General features: G+C 39.0%; 2 protein-coding genes across 2 annotated transcripts; one reads left to right on the forward strand and one right to left on the reverse strand.

Moving 5' to 3' along the window:
- The first annotated feature begins 6,594 nt into the window (after nucleotides 1–6,594).
- On the forward strand, nucleotides 6,595–9,653 carry LOC114479706 (myocilin-like). The gene is made up of 3 exons (XM_028473536.1): nucleotides 6,595–7,124; nucleotides 8,640–8,751; nucleotides 8,813–9,653. Exons 1-3 carry the CDS (start codon nucleotides 6,650–6,652, stop codon nucleotides 9,627–9,629), a joined length of 1,404 nt encoding a protein of 467 aa, XP_028329337.1. The 5' UTR covers nucleotides 6,595–6,649; the 3' UTR covers nucleotides 9,630–9,653.
- Nucleotides 9,654–14,487: 4,834 nt separating this feature from the next.
- LOC114479578 (phospholipid phosphatase 6-like) lies at nucleotides 14,488–18,391 on the reverse strand. Its single transcript, XM_028473323.1, has 2 exons — nucleotides 17,925–18,391; nucleotides 14,488–15,312 (listed from the first exon to the last, which is right to left on the reverse strand). Exons 1-2 carry the CDS (start codon nucleotides 18,304–18,306, stop codon nucleotides 14,888–14,890), a joined length of 807 nt encoding a protein of 268 aa, XP_028329124.1. The 5' UTR covers nucleotides 18,307–18,391; the 3' UTR covers nucleotides 14,488–14,887.

An 18,391-nucleotide genomic window follows, 5' to 3' on the forward strand; every position in this document is an offset into this window, starting at 1 on the left:
TTTTCCAATTTCAGAATAATGTTAAGAGTTAAATGTAAAAGGTCTTTTTATTTTAATTTCTTATGTTATGTGCTAAAATCTTTTTTGTGTTTTTTTGCTATTTTTGACAACTGACAAAATACAAAACCCAAAAATGACTAATTGTTATATTGGCTATATATACAGTACGCGCATTGTTCCATTTATGTTCATGATTATACGTTTTATGGTGGTTTGTATTTTATCAAAGGTTGTGGATCATTTATATCAATTTATTTTTAAAGAATGGTGATTTTTACCTCAAGCAAACTTCAAAGGTTAGGTTTAAACTAATGAAAACATGAACACCAGGAACATTTGTCAAGTTAAAATAAAAGGGGATGGCGTGTCACAATCAACATACCACTGTGAAACCCATCATTTTGTGTTACAGTGCTTTACAAGAACATAAAAGCTATTTGTTTCACTATAGTCAACACATTTTTGCAAAGCATTCAGTGTCAGTTTTTATGTTGGGGCAGAAAAACTTGATCAGACCTATTCTTATTATTTCAGATTTAAAAAAAAAAAAAAGCCTAAACGTAATCTCATAGCGCACTGGTATCCATTTAACCCTGTACTTTAAAAACATGCCTGGAATGCATGAGGAGGTGTCATCTGAATTCCAAAGCACAGGTCATCCATTATTTTCAAACTGTATTTACTGTACATGATGTCATACAACAAGAGAGTGATGAGAACCTATCAACACGTGAAGTATATTTACTATATTTTAATCATAGAAAGCCTACATTTGCAGTTTTACATGAAAATACTGAATTGAAAATAAAAAAGGACATCATTCTCACCCTGGGACCCACATTTTCCCTGTCAATAAATCGCGACCCACTTTTTTTTTTTAGAATTCAACCAACCAAATTGAGTTTTTCAAAAATAGCTGTTGAAAACACACATATATGATATTTTTTAAAAACATGAATGAATATATTTGTGACATGCCTGTCAAAAGGAACATTTCTTTCAAAATAAAAGACAAATTCAACATGAGTGTTGATAAATATTAATTTATTTATGTTTTACCAGCTGTCCGTGACCCATCCAGTACAAGTTTGTGACCCACTTTTGGGTCCCGACCCACCAGTTGAGAGTCGCTGCTCTGAAGCACTTTAAATAAAAGCAGCAAAAAGTTTAAAAGTCCTACAGTATCTACCGTACAATGACCTAAAAGGAAAAACTCCAGCTTCTAGAGCGTAGAGGTCAAATTAACAAAGATATGATTTCAGTTTCTGAAAATGTACTTTTTGGATTTATTGGAATATTTGACATTTGCAGTAGCAATTGTAAGTTAAGAGTTGTTTAGAGATGAAAACATCCTGCTAACCTGCTTCCTTTAGAACAGACATTTGGCGGCCCAGGGGCCACAGTCTAATTTTCTGCATCCCCCAAAGTAAACGCATTAAATGACTTCAAAAACACACAAAATGACTACTAAAACACACACACAAAACGGAAAATGTAGAAAACAATGACAAAGTTTCACAAAACAACATCAGAAATACACAAAAACAATAGAAAAAATCCTCAAAAAACAATAAAAATACACACACAACAATAAAAATATACCAAAAAAGTTTTTTTTTAAATGGATAACACACTCAACACCAACCAAAAAACACAGAAAGGCAGAAAAATACACTAAACAAGAACAGAAATACACAATTTGACAACACAGATTGATTGACAATGACATCAAATAAAACAACAACAAAAACACACAAACTCTTTGTTGTTCCCTGTATTAATGCTCAGATTGGTCATTATTCTAAATGCTGATATGAATGTTGATATTGTGGCCCTCGGATCAGACACATCACATTTTTGTGGCTAACGCTGTGATAAAAGTTGTCCAAATCTGCTTTAGAACTTCAACATAACAACTGTTCTATTGCTTTTTGTTTTAATTGAACAGTAAAGAAAGTTTTAATAATCATATAAGGTACCCTGCAATAGAGCCAAATGTCCATCCTGACAACAAGATGGTTTATGGTTTTAGGACATTTTTAAATGTTGGTTATTATTTAGACTTTGTTATAATGCTCCAGGCCAGGAAAAACAATATATAACATTTTTGTAAATGTCAGACAGACATGAGGCACATATATGCTTACATCACTATTGCAACCATGGCTGTTTTGCTTTTGCAGTAGATTGCCTGGAGCCACGCCAGCGTGTCTTTGTCAGCGATGATAAGCTGTGTTTTAACACGTTGGACCCAAACAACAGTTACTGTCCTGCTGTGAGAATTTGTGCGCGTAGGAGATTATACCTCTAAAGTCACGCCTAAACACAACATCATAAAACAATTGTTTTCCCTCCTTCACAGAAAACTAAACTCTTTATTGAGAATTGACAGCTGACGTCTCAGCTTTTGTCAAGAGTCCCCAGCCGTCTCACTATTTTCTCGTTCTTATAAACATTAGCACAGACCTTCAGGAAAAACAGAGTGGGATGTGGTCCTCAAAGGTGTTAAACCACCAAGAATTTAGAACTGCACCTTATAATTCATGGTTCATGCCTCCATTAGTACGTCACACATCAATAGGTCCAGACAGACACCTGCATAAGTGGACGTTACGCAACATCTCACACCTGTAAATATAACCCTGGGGAGCCCCTGATTGGTCTGTGAGGCCTCCTACTGAAACCGTTGATTCATGTTCAGGACTGGAACACAAGGCTGGGATCGTTGTGATGACTTAGAGGAATAGGTTATTTTTCTTCTCAAACAGCAGACACACAGAGGCTGCTATAGATTAATATCCTGCTGTCATCATGTGGCGTTGAAGTCTGCCACAGTTACAATAAGATTAGTAGTACTACTAGTAGTAGTAGTAGTTGTGGTAAATGGCTACAGATCAATGACGATCTGATGCTTTAAATTATTTATTGATTAATTCATGAACATTATAACATTATATATTGCGGGAAGATGACACAATAGACCTAAATACTTAATTTGCCTCCCATTTATCCCATCAGCATCCATTTAAAATGGAAACAAAATACATATCATTGATCTTAACCATCCTATTGTCTTTGTGGTCAATTTGACCCCATTCAATGTTTATCATTTAAAAATTAATAGTTGTATTCTCATGAGAACTTTCCCACACCATAGGCATGAATATGCATGTAGATCAGCGCTCCTCAATTATTTTCTGTTACTGTTATTCTTTTTTGTGGACGGTAATGCTCCTTGCCTTGGTTGCCAACCACCGTAAAACTACACAGAAGAAGAAGAAGAAGAAGAAGAAGAAGAAGAAGAAGAAGAAGAAGAAGAAGAAGAAGAAGAAGAAGAAGAAGAAGAAGAAGAAGAAGAAGAAGAAGAAGAAAATAGATCCTAAGACAATGAGTTTGTTAAAACATACATAAGCAATAAATAAACAGTCTGTGTCGCTGTCAATCTGGTACGCTACCTTATATGATGCTAACAGTGCTTGCTGATACTGAAGTAGCGTTCACAAAATAAGATGATTGTTGGCAATATTCAGCACTTTTTTCGCTGAAAAAACTCAAGCGGCTTATCAGCGTGATTGGGGTGTAACGTCTTTAATTGACGCCCCGCTTCCTCCGATGGGAGCCGGGTTTCACCCTCTTCCCCCACAGATGGCTTTGGCTTTTGCTAGTGGGGGATGCATTGGCATCCGTGGGGCTGCGCGGGCACTGCCCCCGGACAGGCCCGGTTTGCCGTCTGTCGCTCGGAAACAAAACCCCACTCTGCGCCAGCGGGTGCGGCGGTCTCGCTTTGGCCATCACCCCGTTCAACGCGCCCCACAGGTACTCAGCAGGGAGGTGGGATCAATGTCTCTGAAGGGCACACGCTACCCTCGTCTCGAGGGCAAAGAGAATATATATAGTGTGTCGCGGACTGAAAAGTTTGGGCATCCCCGCTCTATGATCTCTAATAGAGCGCACACTCACACACATGAGAGCGCCACTGCTGCCTACTGTAGTGGATGTGCAATTACACTTTACACCAGCAAAGCATGTGCCACAGGGTCACACGCACCCTCCCAGACATTGCACCGGGGGCGCGCCCCACTATTTGACAGGGCTGATGTGGATACGCTAACTCTAAAACTGAAAGTTTGACCTGATGGTGGCGCTGCAGGAAAGGTCATATCATCACCACAACTAATAGGGTTCATAGTCTTGTGATCATTAATGTTGTCAGTAAATTTGAGAAGATTTTGATGAAAACTATTCATGATAAATACATTCTAATTTAAAAGTTTGTGATGGTGGCGCTAGAGAACAGGTCAAGGTTTCATTATCAATGGGTTATTTATCTTTTCAACAAACAAACTAAGTGCCTGACACAAAAACTTGATTAACAATTTTCTAAAAATCATTTTCTGGAGGTCAGATCTACCCCAAGGGTAAAATATTAGTAATATTTGAGGATAATAAGATGGTTAAGGTATTATGCTATAAAAAAAACGTTGCGTTGTGCCTTTACCTCATGGAAAAACAAAAGTCAACGTAACCAAGCTGCTGTTAAACACCACGAGAGCCATTATAATCACAAACTGTGTCCTGAGTTTCATGCACATGTGCACGTTGAGTATTTTAGTTGACACACCAGATGCTCCGGGCTCCCAGTGGAGCAACTTCTGCATATACTGACATCTCCGATTAAAATGTTTATAAGATGCTTCATGCTTGTGACTCTAAGAGGCCGACAGAGGAGCTGGCGCTGATGTTTTACTGGTCACTCAAATCGTTGTTATGTAACGAAAATACAGGGGAAAAACATTGTGGAATGGACAAGTTAACTAGACGGCAGATCCATCCTGTGAAGCCGAGCCCAGATGTGCACCACACGCTCATTTTTAATAGGAAAACCTGTTCGCTCCTGCCCGATTACATAATATCCAGTCAATCATTGGGCATTTTGAAAAAATAAATGCAAACAATGAATGTAAGTGAACTGCAGGAACTCACGTTTTATCACAATAATAGACTTTACACACCTGTGGGTAGACTTTGGCTCACTGAGTGATATATCTGTTGGGTGAGAAAGATAAACTGCAGGTGTGCCATTCCCTGCTGGGAGCCAGATGGGATCACAGAGGCGATAAAAAGATTTATCGACGATTTGTGTTCAAATTCAAACTGTACTTTAGTGCTTCCATTGCAGACCTGACTTTAACCACATTCAGCTGCATAGAGCGTAAAGTTATTTGCACCGGTTATCAGGCAAGGCATGACATGCCAATCAAACGTCTTACTAAATTGTCATATTGGGTGATTTCCCACCATTTGGGCAATAAATATCTTTCCAGCAAAAACAAGAAGACAACGCAGGGTAAAACTGATTTTATGTTGATGTCGTCGTAACCCAAACCAGGCAGTTTACAAGCATTAAATTCTGCCATTTACACAAAAAAACGTACTTACATCTTCAATTATTCATGATCAATTACAACTAAATTAGAATTGCAGTGACCAGCATTTTTCCAATTACAATTGTTATTTTTCCACTAAAAGTCAATTACAATTACGTTCTCAATTACTTAAGTTCAAATTCAATTAATCACAATTACTGAAACTTTAATAGATAGCCCATAAACCTTCCTCTTGTGTTAGCATCTCTAAGACCCGTGTCTTAAATCAGCTGTAAAATACACTAAACAATCATTATCTATCATCCTATTTGTTTTCTATCTCTTGGTTATCTTGTTAAGCTTCCTTATCCATAAAAGTATTGGTATTGATGTCTTTGATGTGGGCGTCAGGGCCTTTTTTCTGTCAGTATACACCTCAATTTCAATTTATTTAATAATACTCAAAAGAACTGAATTGTCGTGGGAAAACTTGACATGAAACATATTTAAATGAATGTTAACTATTTATGTGTAAGCCATAGAACTCTAACATTGTTCCCCAGTTTTTATAGAATTTACATGCTAATTACAAAGTCAATTATCTGAGCTCAATTACAATTCAATTATTATTGTTACAGCATCAGATTTTTTTTATAATACCGCCATCCATCCATCCATCCATCCATCCATCCATCTTCTCCCGCTTAGCCGTTTCCGGGTCGCGGGGGCAGCATCCTCAGTAGGGAGACCCAGACTTCCCTCTCCCCAGCCACTTCCTCCAGCTCTTCCGCCATAATTGTAATTAATTATCAATTACGTGATTACAATTATAATAATTTCTAAGCCTGCAGATTAATGTTTAAATAAAACATTAGTAATGTTTTATAGTGATATTGTCATTAATGGATGAAACAATTGACTGCAGTCACACCGTCTGTTTATTACAACAGAATCTAAGAATCCCTAAAAAGCAGCGCTGCATCTTTGCTCTCTTATGTTCTATCAGTTTTTTCATTGGATAAACCACTTTGTACCCCAGAAGCATCGAAAACAGAAAAAAAACCACGTGGACAGGCGCACAAACAGCCACGAGATGTCTTGATTCCCGTGACTCTCTCCCAGTCTCCTCCCACTCCCCTTCATGCTGACATATAAGCATCCACTGCTGCTGAAAGTTTCACACTCTGATCAGGAGAGCCTCGGTTGTAAGAAAGACTCAGGCCTTATAAGTGAACACAGAGAAAGATACAGGACAAACCTCCAGCTCATCTTTGCTTTGAAGAATGTGGTTCCAAGTCTTCACCTTCTATTTGTCCTATTTTGCATTCAGCCAAGCACAAGACCAAGCCTCCTTCGTCCGCTCCAATGACCCTACAGGACGCTGTCACTACACCTTCACCGTTGCAGGTCCAGACAGGTCCAGCTGCACTGGAAGCATCACCAAAGCAGAGGTAAAGGGGATCCTGACTCGGATCTCCTTGCTGGAAGCTTTGGTCGGTCGACTAATCGAGGACGTGGATGAAGGAGCGGAGACTGGGCTCCATCCTAACGAGACGGGTGGTCTTCAGGAGGCTTACTACCAGGTTTCACAGGAGAAAAATCAGCTGCAGGTGGACAAGAAACACCTAAGTAAGCAGGTCCAAGAGCAACAGAGGAGGCTGAATGAGCTAAACATGGAGCTAGAGAACCTGAAGCAGAGAACCTGTCAGCAGACACACACCTCAGGAGCGGCTCTGGATGAAAAAAGGCCTACTGGTGGTATGTCCAGGAAAAACACAAACAAATGATAAGACTAGAACCCCTCAACTCTTTAAAGACCATGTAGTGGCTTTGAAGAAATGTTTTTGAAGTTTCAAACTTTTGTTGCATCTAATCATTGCATATTTGTGGTTGACTAATAAAACGGTGAAGCAAGTCTGGCTGCCACAGACTGACCCGTGGCCCCTGGCTGAAATAAGGAGGAAAGGAATTTACGACTCTTCAATCTTATTTTACAGCTTAGCCGTTTACTGATGTTTACTTACTTGACTCATCCATCACAGAGTTACAGACAAAACCTGCTGGGCTCTGACGTACGGTTCACAAACTAATGGCCTGATGCCTGGCCATTAAAAAAAATTGCATTCAGGGGTTAGGTTTTCTCTGCAGGGTTTTACATTTTGAAACCAATGGTGGGGCAACTTCCTGTTGTTTCATACAAAACAAGAGCACTCAGAGGGAACAACTCTCTACCAAGTGTCAAATATCCTCTTCGCCAGATATCTGGATGAGTAATCCTGATCATGGTATCATGATTGTTCACACTTTAAAGGTTTGGAAGACATTTCTATCTTCATTAATAACGACACAGTAAGTCCAAATGTATGGGCACCCCTCTTTTTGGGAAAAATCGTGATGGAATGTGCAATCATTTTTTTGAGGCTCAACTAGTCTGGGACACTTGGATGGACTATCCTTCCATCCATCCTATTCTGTTTGCCCTTCTGTTCACTAACCATAACCAGTCGAAGCGGATGGCTGCCACCTCTGAACCTGGTTCCACTGGAGCTTTCTTCCCACCGTCCCTAAATGCTTGTTCATGTGGATCTTGTTGGGTTCTTTCTTTCTAATTATGGACTTTATATTTTGTTCAGCTCTTTGAGATGACTTTGTTGTATTTTGCACTACATAAATAAAGTGGAATTGGATTGAGTGGAATCTAGATCCGAGCCAGGTAAAACTCAGTAGGATATTTGAGGAACCAGCCCGACAGAACTGAGTCAAATTTCTTAAAGATCAGTCAATTTCGAACCAAGACATGAATTTTTGAAATATTGCCAATCATGAGAGATCGGGATTTTTTGACTTTTCAAACTGATCCAGAATCAGTATATTGATCCAGATCCCATCTGAAATTTAATGGAATCTTCCATGGCGTGTGGCCTTTTTTTGGTTTCGATTTTGTCCAAATCTATTGGGTGCTTTTGACCAAATCCAAACAGACAAACAATTAATGAAACACTGGTGAAAAAAATGAACCATTGCAAGCAGAAGACAAACAAAGTTAGCCATATTCAATACACCTTTATGGTCAGCTTGCTGCAGTGCCTTCAAACCATGAATTAAAGAACATGTAATTCACGAACAGTAATAGAGCAGCACTCGTAGTTCAATGGCTTATCGGTTCATTGTTGCAAATGGACATGAACATCTAGGTATTAAAAATCTACCGTAGCCAGTTCGACTTTATCTAACGATACATTTTTTCTGATTTTCTTTGCTTGTTTCTATCAGACCTTGCACACAATGCTGAAGATGGAGCATATCAAGAGATGAAGGCTGAGGTCACACAAGTGCCAGCCTCACACCTCATCACTGATGGAAATCATACCGTCACACTCAGTGAGTGCTAATGTTGATTTCGTTTCAATGCTTTTGGATGATTTGAAAATGTTGTACTCACACAGTTGTTTGACTTCAGGCTGTGGAGAGCTGCTGTCTGTAGGAGATCCTGTGATGCTCAGGAAGGCCGACACCATCATGGGGAAATATGGGGTGTGGCTGCAGGATCCTGAGCCTCAAGGTTCCTTCTACACCAATGAGACCGTGTGGCGCATCGATGCTGTCGGTAAGGACGTGCGCCAATTCTTTGCATATGAGGACATGGATCAGTTCACCCGAGGCTTTCCCATGAAGGTCCTGGTTCTCCCTGAGCCGGTAGAGAGCACAGGTGCAACCATCTACAAAGGTTCCCTCTACTACCAGCTGAGACGCAGTCGGACACTGATTCGTTATAACCTGACCTCTGAGACTGTGGCGGCACATGTGGAGCTGCCTTATGCTGGTTTCCATGGCCAGTATCCGTACTCCTGGGGCGGATACACTGACATCGACTTTGCCGCTGACGAACAAGGCCTGTGGGTCATCTACAGTACGAGCAAGGCAAAGGGTGCCATTGTGATCTCCCAGCTGGACCCAAAGAGTCTGGAGGTGATGAGAAGCTGGGAAACCAACATCAGGAAGAACACGGTGGCCAACGCTTTCATGATGTGTGGACGTCTGTACACGGTGGCCAGCTACACCGCGGCCAACACCAGCATTAACTATATGTTTGACACTTCTACCGGTGAGGGGAGGACTGTCTCTGTGTCCTTGAAGAACAAGTACCGATACAACAGTATGGTGGACTACAACCACGCCCTGCGGAAGCTGTACGCCTGGGACAACTTCCACATGGTCACCTACAGCCTCAGACTGGGAGGGGCCTCCAACGGCAGCAGCTAAAGAGGAACCAGTGAGGACTTTTTCAGTGACTGCACTGATGTGGCATGAGAAAATCAGTTTATTATTAACTTACTCACTTTTTTTGGTAACACTGTACTTGAAGTTTTATACATAAGGCTGACATTACGCTGTCGTTATCTGTCATTAGCATGTCATTAAGTGTCGTTTGCTAAATTATGACGCCTTTGGAGCTATGTGGGCATTTTTTGGGTTTGGAACTAGTGGGTTTAGGGTTCGGGATTAGGATAACAAAGGGCTAGGGTTAGGGTATTGAACAACACTTAATGACTTAAGCCTTACCTTATTCATGCTAATGATAATGACAGGTGCCGTGTTATAATAATGACAGCGTTATGTCAGCTTTTATGTATAAAACTTCAAGTTAAGTGTTTTTTTTTTTCTATTGGATATGTAAATATAATGATGTATAACAATAATAAAACTAGAATTGTAGTTATTTCACTTTACACACAATAGACAATGTGATTTGATGATGCCTTTTCAAGTATTTTTTATGTATTCATTAAATGTTAAATGTTCATGCTTCTTGTGATTTTAATAAACCTTAGGTAAACATGCTTTTGAAACATTATTGAGTTTTAAAAATATTCTTCACTCCAAACTTAAACAGCAACAAAAAGACAATATGTAAAATAAAATAAAATAATAAAAATTAAAATAAGGACATGCTAGGTCACATGTGTCAAACCCCCTGCCCAGGGGCCAAATCCGGCCCTTTGGACGATCCAATTTGGCCCACAGGAGAATGTAAAAATGACAGAGAAAACGTGAATGAACAACAACAATATTTGCAGGGACTCACAGTTTTCCCGCTGCTTATATTGCATGATTGCAGTCAATTTTAACATTAAACAGTTGAAAAAACTCAAAAATGTCCTCAAATTATTACATATTTCCCTAAATTAAATATATATTGGTCACATAAATCTAGGAAATTTAAAGTGAAGATCCTATTGGGACTGATATCTGTCACTTATTGCTTGGATATTGTCAGTTTCGCACATATTTTGTATTTTATGTAAAACTAGGGCACAATAATGTTGAAATTACTAATTTTCCTGCATAAAATCTGTGGCCCACTTGAGATCAAACTCCTCCTTATTTGGCCCCTGAACTAAAATGACTTTGACACTCCTGTGCTAGGTGGATAGATCTTAGGACTCTGAGTGACAACCTGGATATTGCTGGTTTGAATCCCATGCCAGATTTTGCTGCGTAGCAACTGTGACATAACTTATGTGCAAATGCTAAGACTCCCCTTAATATTTTTCCATTGATATGATGCAATTTGTAATGACAGCTGTTCATTGACTGTATGCTTGGATAGCTTGAGGAGCGGAGTGCTTATCACGGAATAGTCTACACTGATGAAACCTTTGGGTAGTCAGCTTAAGACAAATCTGAATCGCACCATATGTTTTAAACTGTGGATGATTATACTTTACCACTTTTTGCTGCATTAACTTCATATATTATAGAGAATAAATATGCTCAGTATATAAAAGAATTCACAAGATGGTTCAATAGTTTATGCTCCTAAATTTCATGAGAATTGTACTTTAAATGTTTTATAAAGTTGTGTAATATATTATATTCAGAATTTGTGTTTAAACCTTTGTTTACCACAGTTAGGGCCACATGCTGCCCGTGGTCTTATTTTATGCAGCGCCAGAAGTAAACATACAAAATGACAGAAAAATACACACAAAAATGCAAGAATACATTGATAAAATACAAAGAATTAAAACATTGCAGGAAAATACAGTAAGACAAGAAAAACACACAAAACTACTACAAAACACTAACAGAAATGCAAAACATTACACCAAATAACAACAAAACAACAACAAAAATGAACAAAATGTCTGTAACGAAAGCAATTTCCCCCTGGGATTAATAAATTCATTCTGATTCTGAAAATGACTCAAAAAAATACACAAAATTACAGAAAATAACAACAGAAGAACACAAAAAGACAAGAGAAACACAAAACATGAGTCCGCAAACCCACAGTACTAACAAACAAGCAAAACAACAAGTGAAATGCACAAAAATTACTCTGAAAAACACCAAATGACAACACAAATACGTCTCCAAAAAACAAATATTTTATGGGAAAAATACACAAAAGGAATGGACAAAAAGCACACAAGGGTGGTACACACCAGACAATAACATTGCAAACTGCAGACTCATTTCAATCTGGGATATTTTCTGTGATGGAGAGAGTTAAAATAGTCTGAGTATGGATGCAGGGTTCAGTACAAGTAACAACAACACAATTGAGTCATTTGGTATCATCCAAAATCAGGATATATTTATTGTCATTGTTGGAAAAACATTTAAACATGTAGAAAACTATTACAGTGTTCTTTAGATGAACTCTTAAGGCAATTGTGTTATTTAAAAATCAGACTACAATGTTACAAAATGTGCCTCATATTGTTTAAAATTCAACACAGGGGGTATACCTTATTTTGTCTTGTATGAGATACGTTTCTAGTTGTAAAATATGAGTTATAGTGCTTTTATGATTTATGATGCTGAAGGTGTTTTATTTATTGGTAACTGGTGGTCAAAAAGTGGCAAAAAAAAGAGTGAAAGGTCACTAAAATGGGTCAAAAGCAGTCAATAATGGCCAATGAATGGAGAAAGAAAGAGGCACCAGGTGGTATGTAATGGAAAAAGGTAGCTTAAATGGGCAAAAAATTATGAAAAAGGGGAAAACATATGGAACAAAAAAAGGCAAAATGGGGGTGGTGTGTAGCTCAGTGGGTTGAGCGCCCGCCCCATGTACAGAGGCCATAGTTCCTCACCTGCAGCGGGTCCAGGCTCGATTCCCGGCCTGGGACCCTTTCCTGCGTGTCATTCCCTGCTCTCTCCAACCCCCTTCCTGTCAAGCAACTGTTATATAAAGGCCACTAGAGCCCAAAAAAATCCTTTAAAAAAAAAAAAAAAAAAAAAAAGGCAAAATGTAGAAGGAAAAGGAAACAAGTGGTGGTTATTGTGCAAAAGTTGGCTTATTTGGATGAAAAGTGGCCCAAAAAAATAAAATTGTGTCATTGTTAGAAAACTGTGACTGTGCTCTTTAGCTGAACTGCAACTCTTAAAGCAATTGTGTTATTTAAAATCTGAATATGTTACAAAATGTGCCTCACATTGTTTCAAATGCAACACAGGTGACAAAACACCTCATTTTGTCTTGTATAAGATACATTTATAGTCGTAAAATATGAGTTATAGTGCTTTTGTGATTTATGATGCTGAATGTGTTAAGTTTTATTAACCACCAGCTTAAACAGAGAGGGGTCTATCTTACGAGTTTTGGCAAGTGCTGACCTTTTTCCACCCGACAGCCTTCATATAGTTTTTATTTTAAAGTTACAATCGTACAGTAAGGAGAGTGGGTGGAAACACTGAGGGGCTTTTTCAGCACTGTAAGATGAGATCAAACACATTGCAACATGATGGCTATCTGGAAACTCAGCAGCAGCTGATGGAAACTCGGATGGGCTCGAGTCAATCAAAAGCGTGCACGTGTATGCAGATTGAACTGTGGACTGCAATCACTGGGTAAGAGGAAAAACCACACGAGACAACAGATGAATTTGACCTTTAGGTCAGTCAACGCTGCATGTGCACAATACACTTTCTTCAAATTCTAATTTTAAAAAATGTATTTGATTTTGTTCTTGTTTATTTCAGTCCATGAATCAATATGGGGTGATATGTGACTAATACTGTAATCTTTTCATGTAGAAAACAGTTTTCTCAGCAGCAGCCAGGGTTGGGGTCAATTCTAATTGTAAATGCGTGATTGGTAATTAATTACAATTGTGACGTAACTGTAATTGTAATCATAATAGGAAAAATATGTCACTGTTGAAATCGTAATTGAATTGTAATTGAGTTCAGATAATTGACTTTGTAATTGGTAATTGGCCTATAAAAACTGTCAATTAAAATGTAATTAAACACAAACCTGGGGGACCATGTTACAGTTCTATGGCTTACACATACATACTGTAGTTAACAATTTTTTTGGTGTATTTTACAAATGATTTAGGACAAGGGTCAAACTAACCCATTATCATTAGAGATGCTAACAGAAAGCTAGCACAAGAAGAAGGTTGCGTTTTATAGGGTTAGAGTTCCAGCCAGATTCATTACAACTTCTTTTTGATTTGAATAGTATGTTAAGTTAACGTTTTGTTTATTCAGACATGGTTTTTCAGGAATTTTTTTATCTCCTGACATGTTTCGACTGTCAACTGCCAGTCTTCATCAGAGGAGTTCTGCTGATCGCCTTTGATGGTTCCTTTGAAGTTTCACTTGACTTCCATGTAATAGTTCCTGCGAGATTCATTTTGAATAGTATGTTAAGTTGAGGTTTTGTTTATTCAGACAAGGTTTTTCAGAAAATTTTTATCTTCTGACATGTTTCGCCTGTCAACTAAGAGGCTTCGTCAGAGCTGATCGCCTTTGATGGTTCCTTTGAAGTTTCACTTGACTTCCATGTAATAGTTCCAACGAGATTCATTTTGAATAGTATATCAAGTTGAGGTTTCGTTTATTCAGACAAGGTTTTTCAGAAAATTTTTATCTTCTGACATGTTTCGCCTGTCAACTAAGAGGCTTCGTCAGAGCTGATCACCTTTGATGGTTCCTTTGAAGTTTCACTTGACTTCCATGTAATAGTTCCAACGAGATTCATTTTGAATAGTATGTCAAGTTGAGGTTTCGTTTATTCAGACAAGGTTTTTCAGAAAATTTTTATCTTCTGACATGTTTCGCCTGTCAACTAAGAGGCTTCGTCAGAGCTGATCGCCTTTGATGGTTCCTTTGAAGTTTCACTTGACTTCCATGTAATAGTTCCAACGAGATTCATTTTGAATAGTATGTCAAGTTGAGGTTTCGTTTATTCAGACAAGATTTTTCAGGATTTCTTTTATCTCTATTGTTACTATTGCAACAACACATCATCAGTAGGGTAATACTGTAATAGTAGACCGTCGTGAGACAGGTTAGTCGTGATTATGTTGTAATCTAACTTCAGTAATTGAGAACGTAATTGTAATTGACTTTCAGGGGGAAATATTTGTAAATGTAATCATAATTGAGTTGTAATTGAACATGGATAATTGAAGCCGTACTAGTCATTTAAAAATGTACTTGACACCAACCCTGGAAGCAGCATTATATATCTGTGTTATAAAACCCCTCACCCACTACCTCACCTACAGTTTCCACCCCACCATCCACAGTCCAGCAGACACCCTGTTGATTCTCTCTCTTACTTGCATGAACATTAGCTTCTGCAGGCAGTCCCAAGTCACCCACAACCTCTCCACCAGGCCATACTGACAGTAGCCCAAAGCCAGACCGAAGCCCACATCTGTCACATAGTGTCTGGCTAGCAACAGTCTGGACAGGCTGACGAGGGCAGCCCAACCCACCACAAGGACGCGCATGGAGGTGGTGTCCACCAGCTGGGTGAGGAAGAATCGGGCACACAAGGCCGCCCTTGACGCATGGCCAGATGGAAAGGAGTAACGCTCTATGAAGAAGGTTGAGAGGAGGTCGGAGCGGTTCTGAACTGCTGGCCTTCGACGTCTGACCAGTGTCTTCACGACTCGGACCAGCAGCAGGTCCACAATCAGAGCTGGGACAGATAGCAACAGAATGCCAGCATTAGCATATAGCAAAAAGAGAATAATTTACTACATAAAGTTTTAGCTGTTCTGTATTTGGTAAATATGCCAGATGCCTTCAAGAAACGAGAATATTTTTTGAACAATTTGAGCCCATTCTTGCAAATCTTTACCCTTTTTTATGCAACTACACCAAACTTTCCATATTTTAACCCATTTTCACCACTTTTTTTGCCATATTTTTGCGCCTTTTATGTATGTTTCCCACATCATTCCCATTTCTGTCACTTCTCCATCAAATTTCAAAGCCTTTTCGGCACATTTTTTCTACTTTCAAGACATTTTCAGCACATTTTTTCTACTTTCAAGACATTTTCAGCACATTTTTTCTACTTTCAAGACATTTTCAGCACTAATAAACCCTTCCCACCACTGTTCCCACCTATTGTCAAACATGTTGACCCGTTATTGTCACTTTTAACCTCTTTTCACCATATTTCATGCTTATCTTTGCCAATTTAACCACATCCATGAGTAACATGCCCATTATTTGCTAGTTTAAATGAATTGTTCCTTTTTATCATTTTTTTTTTGCCACTCTAATTTGCAACTTTTAACCAAATAAATTACTGTGGTTTTTAAAATCCCATTTTACTACCTTTTCCCACCATTTTTGGTCAACTTCAAACTATTTCATTTCTGATTAAAACAAGGATTGACATCTTTAAGATGACTAGGATAACACTGCATTTTATTCAAATCAATAAATAAATGTGTTTATTACAGATTCATATAACAATGGCCCATTATTATTGCTGACTTTATGGATGGGCCACAAAAAAAGGCCCTTTATTCCCCCTTACAGATGGCCCTGTATCCACATGACTGTTCTTCAGTGTTCATGTACCACCTTCAGGCACCGTGGGTTACTTTGGGTGTCGCGGGCTGAAAAGTTTACAAACCACTGACCTAGACCAGTTGTTCCCAAACTGGGGGCCGAGAGACGTAATGATGGGGGGACGGCCTAGCTGACCATTGAGCAAGTAAAAAAAAATATTTGCACACAAAGAACGTTATTATTCCTTTTCCGAAATATGTGATTTTTGGTATACATAAATATCAGAACACAAGCCTCAACATATTGTGAATGAACTATTTTATATGAGATAAATTGTTGTTCACAGCGTTGACTGAACATGTTCTAATTGGTCTGAAACAAAAGCACTGTTATGCTATCTATAGACTTTCCAAAACACAAAGACTCATTCCCTGGGTGATTATGTGCCCAGAATAGCTGTGGCATTTCCCCACAGCACAAAACTGTATGTCAGCACCACAATAGTTGCGTTACCTTGAGAAAAAAATGGCATTTACGACCAGCCAACAATTATTTTCTGTGGTTTGCAGCTGCTCAACAAACATCTGCCTGGTCTGAACTGGCACAACTTGGACCAGTTGTTCCTAGTGAATGGTTTGACAGACTTTATCTTAACGTGAACTTGAAACTTTGCGGTGAAAGTCAAAATGCAAAAAGAAAATGCAATATTTGTGTGATTCAACATTTTTAATTACACTAATACTCTTTCATGTTAATATCAAACAGTTAATAATAAAGGTGTGGGAAAAAGTTCGGGGAAATATTGCAATATTTTACCACTTGATTATCGTAATCAATCCAAAAAATGTCCAAATCGATTTATCATGTTTTTTTTTTTTAACAAAATAATTATTAAATTGCGCTAACAAGTGCATAGCACGTAAACTCCACATCACTAGTGTCAGTAAATGACATCAGACCTTGTTAAACTACCTCACTCCTCAATGCATTTTGGCTTGGAAGTTGATTGCACTTTATTTTCATAAAACATACTGAATACCTTTATATATGTATGTGGTTACTTTATTTAAACAATAATAATAATTCAAGAACTTAAAGCTGGTATCAGGAGTTTCTGAGAAACGTCTCGATGTCCCGCCCTAAACGGCTCCACTTCCTCCCACTGCCTCTGCCAATCTACCAGAAGCCACGCCTCTACTTTTCTGCACGCGCATCACAGAACATAACAAGGTCGCATCGGGTCGCATTGATATAGGTCTATGGGCCAGGTAAGAGCCAAAATCATATTTACGTTTGCTGTTATGACGCGCAGCCTTGTTTCCGTGCACAGTTCACAATTCACTTTGATTGACAGAGTCCGCTGCAGGAAGTCGAAGCCTATTGGCTGGGCGATCACAGCGCTCATTTCCATTTGTATAGGGGTCCATAATAGGACAAAGGCGGGACTTATTTACATGTATGTGAATGACCACCGGCAGTAGACCATAGTAAAAGACTAGTTTGGTACAAACATAGATGTCTCAGAAACTCCGGATATCAGCTTTAACGAAATCCAAATCTATTATAGATGCAAAAGTTTAACTTTTTTTAGGAAAAATGTAATTTGACAAATGTTTTTGATATTGGTACTTGAATTACAGTCACAAAAAAAAAAAAAAAAAAAAGGAATAAATTGTATTTCATACCATTTTGTACTTAATTCATATAGGCCAGAATAAACAAATGAGTAAGTTATTCTAGTTGTATGTGATAAATCACATTAAAGATAGAGTTATTTGGACTCACCTAAAGCCAGGTTGAGCATGTCCTCCTGCTCTGCTTCGCTGTGTCTGGACACCATGGTGTACACGGTGCCTATGAGCCAGGGGGCCACATGTCCAGAGAGCTCCACCAGACGCACCAGAGGCCTGATACCACCCCACGGAGAGCCCTCACAGGCGCACACCCCCAGCCTCTTGGACAGCCACAGGTCTATGGCCAGCAGGAAGCGGAGGGTTACCATGAACACAGAGTGGCTCACACTGACCGGGAACATCTCCGTCTGAGCTCCAGGAGGGAGGAAGGGGCAGCTGGAGCTCCGGCGGCGGCCAGGGCACTGGTCGGACGGTGGCCGGGTTCCGCGGACACTGTTCCGTCTGGAGGTGAAGGAGGAGGAGGAGGAGGACATCGTTGTTGGATGATCAGTAATCTGTCGATCCCTGACTAAAACTCCCTAAATCTGCACGCGCCCAACTATCGTGCATGTGGTTTTA

This window comes from Gouania willdenowi, chromosome 17 (genome assembly GCF_900634775.1).
Source record: "Gouania willdenowi chromosome 17, fGouWil2.1, whole genome shotgun sequence".
Lineage (NCBI taxonomy): Eukaryota > Metazoa > Chordata > Actinopteri > Blenniiformes > Gobiesocidae > Gouania > Gouania willdenowi.

What these genes read in the sequence shown, in the direction of transcription:
- LOC114479578 (XM_028473323.1), bottom strand. Translation starts at nt 18,306, where the DNA reads ATGTCCTCCTCCTCCTCCTCCTTCACCTCCAGACGGAACAGTGTCCGC. An exon ending in CATGCTCAACCTGGCTTTAG is followed by an intron (nt 15,313 to 17,924) that starts GTGAGTCCAAAT and finishes TATCTGTCCCAG; the next exon opens with CTCTGATTGTGGACCTGCTG.
- LOC114479706 (XM_028473536.1), top strand. Translation starts at nt 6,650, where the DNA reads ATGTGGTTCCAAGTCTTCACCTTCTATTTGTCCTATTTTGCATTCAGC. An exon ending in TGAAAAAAGGCCTACTGGTG is followed by an intron (nt 7,125 to 8,639) that starts GTATGTCCAGGA and finishes TGTTTCTATCAG; the next exon opens with ACCTTGCACACAATGCTGAA. An exon ending in CATACCGTCACACTCAGTGA is followed by an intron (nt 8,752 to 8,812) that starts GTGCTAATGTTG and finishes GTACTCACACAG; the next exon opens with TTGTTTGACTTCAGGCTGTG.